Below are 6,241 nucleotides of genomic sequence, written 5' to 3'. Positions count from 1 at the left end.
CATTTCTAAAAGAGCTTTCACTCATCGTCACTATTATTGTTTTCTATCTTGGGTTCCTTGCCTGTGTTCCAGGCCGGACTTCTTTGCAAAAGGAGTCTGAACCTGTGATGCCCACCTTCATACACTGTGTTTTGGGTTCTGCCCACCTCTCCCAATTCCCCAAATTTTCTGAGCTCATCAAAACTAATGTCCTTTTAACAGTTTTCACCCTTCTAAAGCTTTCATTTTGTTCACTATCCATTTTCTCCCCTGTGTTTTTATGCTGTTCCTTCTCATTGTTGAGCATGGTTCCATCTCCTTCCTCCCATCTATTTTCCTACCCTTATCTATCCCCTTTGATCTCACCTCCCCTTATAGGCAACCATTCTGATAAGCTTAATGTGTATTATGCTTGTGTTCTTGCCAGACATTTCTTTTCAGTGTGCATTTGCTTTATCCATTTTTAAAAATGTTTTATTGTGGAAATTTTCAAAAAAGTCATATACAGAGAATGTCATGATAAACTTTTATGGACCCTTTACCCAGCATTGGCAGTTATCAACATTCTGCTGACCTTATTTATTCCCTGTACTTTTTTTTGGCTGGAGGCTTCTTTCTTTCTTTTCTTTTCTTTTCTTTTCTTTTCTTTTCTTTTCTTTTCTTTTCTTTTCTTTTCTTTCTTCTTTCTTCTTTTTTTTTTTTCTTTTTTTATTTGTCAGAGAGAGCACTAGCAGGGGGAGAGGCAGGCAGGAGAAGCCTGCTCCCCATGATCTGAGCTGAAGGCAGGCACTTAACCGACTGAGCCACCCAGGAGCCCCAACTGGAGTTTTTAAAAGCAAATCCCAGGCATAATGTCATTTCACCTATGAGGACTTCACCATCTACCTCTAATTAAAACATCAGGACTATGCTAATATTATCTAATCTATATTAAAATTTCCCCTAGATTGTTGCATATGTGTCATTTTGCAGTTTTTAAAAAAGATTTTATTTGATAGAGCATAAGCAAGGGGAGTGGCAGAGGGAGAGGGAAGAAGCCGACTCCTGGCTGGGCAGGGAGACCAATGTAGGGCTCAATTCCAGGACCCGGAGGTTATAACCTGAGCCAAAGGCGGACGCTTAACTGACCAAGCCACTCAAGTGACCCTGTAGTTGGTTTCTTCTAATGCGGATCTAAACAAGGTTCATTGATTTCTTATAGGGGTAAATTATCTAAATGTTTATGCAAATTGTGTTGCATGGCTCATTGTTTTAGTTTTTTCACTAAGCACCTGTGTTGCTGTGTGTTCTCTTACCACTGGGTAAACTCCCTACTGTGCAACCACCATATTTTCCCTATCTGACTCTACATATAGGAGACTCATGTTGCCTCCAACTCCCCACCACTATAAACAAATTTTAAATGCCATTAAAAGCATCAACAAATTGTTGATGTTACAATTAACATCGTTAATTATATGTGCCCTACTGGATCCCTGTGAGAAACAGGGGTGGGGAGTGCATATAAATCCAGAGTGGAATTGCTAGGTTGCTGGGTCATAGGGTATACGTGGAACTAACTTTAAGTAGTGCCAGATTATTCTCTGGAGAAACCGTACCCTCCCACCCACAGCACGTGAGGGGTTCTCTATATCAATGATTCTGCCACTGTTGGACGCTGTCCAGTTTTCTAATTTCTATGAGTCTAATAGGTATAAAGTGATGCAGCGCTATTGCTTTAAGGATCTCTTCTGTGAATTTCCTGTTCATATCTTTTGTCATCTTTCTTAGTAGGTTGCAATCTCCTCTTTGTTGTTGATTTGCAGGATTTTCTTGTATATTCTACACATGGATCTTTTACTGGTTTCAAATATTTTGTCATTCCACTAAATTATTAACTTTGTCCATGGTGTCCTTCATTGGAAGAGAAATCCTTTTTTATGGAATCTAATATTTGTCTTAAAGTTTGTGCTTTTTCAGTTTTGTATAAGATAACCATTTCTACACCCCTGAGTGACAAATATATTCTCCTACATTTTCCTCTATTAACAGTCATGTTTTTACTGTTCACATTTAGGTCTGTAGTCAGTTTAAAGCACTGCCATCCTGGGGCACTTGGCTAGCTCAGTAGATGGAACATGTGACTCTCAATCTTGGGGTTGCGAGTTTGATCCCCACACCGGGTATAGAGATGTTAAGAAGATAAACAAAAGCAGTGCTGTCCAAACAGAAATATAAAAGGTCATCATCTATGTAATTTAAAATTTCCCAGTAAAGACATTTAAAAAGTAAAATGAAACAGCTAAAGTTCATTTTAATACTTTCAAAACCCAATAAAGCTAAAATATTTCAACATATAATCAATATAAAAAGTATTAATAAAATATTTTGAATTCTTTTTCTCCTCTTCAGTTTTTTTTTTTTTAAAGATTTTATTTATTCATGAAAGACACAGAGAGAGGCAGAAACGCAGGCAGAGGGAGAAGCAGGCTCCCCCCGCAAGGAGCCTGATGCAGGACCCGATCCCAGATTCCGGAATCATGCCCTGAGCCAAAGGCAGACGCTCAACCGCTGAGCCATCCTGTCCTCTTCAGTTTTTGAAGTTGGTGAGCATTTCACACTTAAAGCACTCTTCACTTTGGACTGGCCACATTTCAAGTGCTTAGTAGCCACATATGGCTCATGGCTACTGCCATGGACAGTGCAGATCTAGAGTTCACCCTCAGAGGCAGTGTTTGGTAGGAAGGCAGATACATATTTGTCCAAATAATCTAAGTTTAGCTGTCCATATGTCTCGTTACTGTGGTAACTGTGTATATTGTATTTTTGTGCTCTAATCTATCTTGTATCCCTCGCTGCTCTATTTCATTAAGTTTCTTTCTGGAACTTTTCTTCCACTCATATCTGAAGGTGTCTCTCAAGATTTATTTCCTGATCTTATTTCTATTTATCTTTTCTGTCTTGCCACCTAGATGATGCTCAAACCACATCTTCATGACTTCCCCATTCACAGTACAGAGATTGCATCCTGCTAGACTGTATTTTGCTGCCCTATTTTCATTCAACTTTTACATGTTAAAACGAGCAGTTCTTCATTAATTTCTTACTCCCATATACACTGCCTTTCTAAAATTTCCCATTATTGCTTCCCTTCCTAACTTCTATGCTTGCCACATTGGAGTTGTAAATACCCTGTTTCCCTGAGGACTCTAAAATGTATGACTTTTTCTTCCTTCACACAGTGGAGATTTTACAGTTGTACCTGAGAGGAACAAGGGAAGGTTGTAGTGCTGATGTATTATTCCATTTAGTCCCACAACAGATTGTTCCAGTTAACATTTGTCCAACATGTTTACCATAGAACACTTCTAAATTTGCTTTTCTTAAGAGAAAGAGAATTATTCTGTGGGCTGTTTGGTCTACCAGATCTCATGTTTGGAGACCATTCTGGGGCTGTGTTGTGCTACTCCCAGGCATGCACATACCTGACCCTGTCTTAGTCATGGCTGATGATGGTCAGGGGTCTACTCAGCCAGGGCTCTTGGCCAATTATACTAAGGATAGGGCTGCTTAGGGAGGGATTGAGGAGGTGGGTAAAATAGGTGATGCAGATTAAGGTGTGCTCCTAAGGAGCACTGGGTGATGTATGGAAGTGTTGAATCACTATATTGTATGCCTAAAACTAATATAACACTGTGTGCTAACTATACTGGAATTGAAAGCAAAAAAATTACAGATAGGGCTGTTTCTCTGGAAAGATCTTCTCTGAGCCCTGAAATGGTTGGTCGTGTATTTATGGGAAACAATGAAAGAACAAAGATTTTCTTGTAGGAGACCACCAAGGCAATACCTTGATGTTTCCAATTGCCAAGCCAGAGAAAAGGGAGAAAGCTACCTACCCCTTTTTTATACTTCACCAGATCTAGAATATATTCTGTTGTGTTTGTGTGTGTTTATACACTTTGGATGTACCTTGTGGCTTCCCAGGTGATGCCATCCTATTGGTCGGTGGATCGGAGACCTTGCAACTTAACTGACCTCTGTCTGAACCCCCCTGATCCTCTCTATTGGGGAGGAGACAGAAGATGGGGTCAGTAATCACCCCCATGCGCTCCCTCCCTCTCCACTGTTGGGCTGAGCAGCGGCTGAGACTTGCTTGTGGCTTGAATTATTGAATTATCTTTCATTTTTGAAAATGGTCAAGAGAGTCATGAGTAAAGAAAGTTGTGTACCAGGGAAGTAGTTGTTCACTGCCTTTTAACATGAACAGTGCTTTTTAACATCATCCTGACCCATGGTGAACTTCTTTGGTCTAAAAGGAGGCTTGTCCTCTGTCAGCCCAGCAAACTGGAGGTCATTATCATGGGGAAATGAGACCAGGGGTAGGGAGGCTCTCAAAATAATGTGGTTCTTTGAGGGCTTAGAGGCTGGAGGGGGAGGGAGGGTGCAGAGTGGAAACCTGACATACAGGAGGCCAGAGCCAGAGGCAAGAATGTGGGGATAGGCAGGGAGGCTTGTGGTCAGGAAAGCAAAAGACACCCAGAAGCAGTATGAGAAGCTGAGCTGTTTAATCACCTCCTTGGCCAGACTCAAGGCTGTGGCTGCCCCTGAACAACTCACACCTGGAAGCCACTGAGCATCGCTAGAGATGGAGTGGCCACTTGAGTCAGAGGATGAGTTAGCATGGGAAGGGGAAACTTGGGCATCTCTGACTGGGTCATCTGGCAGTCCTGCCCCCGGGTCCTGCTTCAGCTCTGAGAGGTTCCTGGCTGGTCCCCAGGGGCAAGGAACCAAAGGGCGTGCCCTGGCTGCGGGGAGAGAATGACCTGAGGCAGGGCAGCCATTCCCACATGGCCTATGTCGAGGTGCAGCGCTGTCCGCACCAGGGTGAGGGTTGGGGTGGAGGGCTCGGGGGGAGACAAAAGAAGTTGGGAGATGGGAGTGGAATTGGGGGTTGCCTGGGTCCCACCACCAGTCTGGAATTAAATAGCAGAAGAGGAGCATTGCCTTTGGGAACACTGACTTATCCCCCGAGACAGTTCCTGGTGATGGGCTGACCTTGGCAACAGACCCTAGCAGCAGGCAGTTGTCCTGCCAAGAGGGTGGTCCCTGTTGACAGTCCCTGGCAGTTTCCTGAATAGAGGGAAGAAGCTGGCCTGGGAGTCTTGCCCCCAACTACTTGCTCTTCTTGAAAAAGCTGAAGCGTTTTTCTCTCTCTCGTTCTCTGCCATCCTTGCTGCGAAGTACAACAGGCCCCTCAGCCCCGACCGGTGATACTGGGGGCATGGTCATGGCCCGGGTCATGCCCCGTGTGGCACTGGGCACCGCTGGCTCTTCAGGCTCTCCAGAGGCAGAGGACGCGGTGGCAATGGCAGCATTCACCACCCGCAGCCATGAGCTCATCTCTGCCTGCAGAGGGCACAGAGAGACAAGTGGTTAGCTTCATGGCAGCTGTACTGAAGCTGTACTGAAGCTGGAAAGCCTACGAGAACAGGCAGACAAGTGACTGGACTACTTCACCTCACTGGAGAAAAAGACACCTTTTAAGATGGGGAACAGGTTTTTATGTGGCTTTCACAAACATCCAGGTGACACATCGTGAGCTATCTGATCACGAAGAATGAAACACTTCATCAAGGAAAAAGGAGAGGAAAGAAAGTGAATCTGTGACTGGAATGTTCTGGGAATGGCACAGAGAAATGGGAGCGTAGGAGGAGAAGGGGCCAGCTCACCTCATCCTTGGCCTGGAATAAATATTCTTTTCCATCCTGTAAGCTGTTGGGAGAAAGAAAAACCTCAGGGCAGGGCTGAGAATCTGGAATGGCTATAGCAGAGCTGAGAGCTCAGTTATCACCCTGAGACCAGGCTGCAGAACATGCCGCTCCAGCCCTCGGTGCCAGACCAGACATGTCCTGCACATTCTTCAGATTCCCAAACCCTTCCTGTTTGGCTGCTGAGGACCATGGCGAGCTCACCCCCACCTCAGGCCACGCCTCCTGCTCTGGCTGCTCACTAGCAGGCTGGGGCAGGCCCCTGGAGGTCCCCCAGCAGCAGGGGGGTACCAGCACCCCACCTTCAGGTTTCCTACCCAGGATAATTTTTTTGCTGGATGTTGTCAGTGGTCAGGCCTGCATCTGGGAGCCCCAGCTCCCCTTACTGTAGATCCCAACCAGAACCCCTATACCTCTCCTTCATCTCTATCACTGGCCCCTCATGCCCAGCCCTCTAACTCTGTTCCCTCAGCTCCTAGCTCATGGCTCCCCCTACTTTGGGTCGCCTCCAT

General features: G+C 44.9%; 1 protein-coding gene across 3 annotated transcripts in view; it reads right to left on the bottom strand.

Moving 5' to 3' along the window:
* Positions 1-4,507: 4,507 nt before the first annotated feature.
* The window catches only part of SPTBN2 (spectrin beta, non-erythrocytic 2), a 38,504-nt gene continuing 36,770 nt past the window's right edge, over positions 4,508-6,241 (bottom strand). For all 3 annotated transcript variants that reach the window (XM_049096853.1, XM_049096854.1, XM_049096852.1), the window contains 2 exons: positions 5,691-5,733; positions 4,508-5,367 (listed from right to left, as the gene is read on the bottom strand). In XM_049096853.1, coding sequence (XP_048952810.1) covers positions 5,134-5,367; positions 5,691-5,733 — 277 coding nt within the window. In that variant the 3' untranslated portion in view covers positions 4,508-5,133. The remainder of the gene's footprint in view (positions 5,368-5,690; positions 5,734-6,241) is intronic.

This window comes from Canis lupus, chromosome 18 (genome assembly GCF_003254725.2).
Source record: "Canis lupus dingo isolate Sandy chromosome 18, ASM325472v2, whole genome shotgun sequence".
Taxonomy (NCBI): Eukaryota; Metazoa; Chordata; class Mammalia; order Carnivora; family Canidae; genus Canis; species Canis lupus.
The sequence above is the reverse complement of the archived record's forward strand: the minus strand, read 5'-3'. Positions and strand labels throughout refer to the sequence as shown.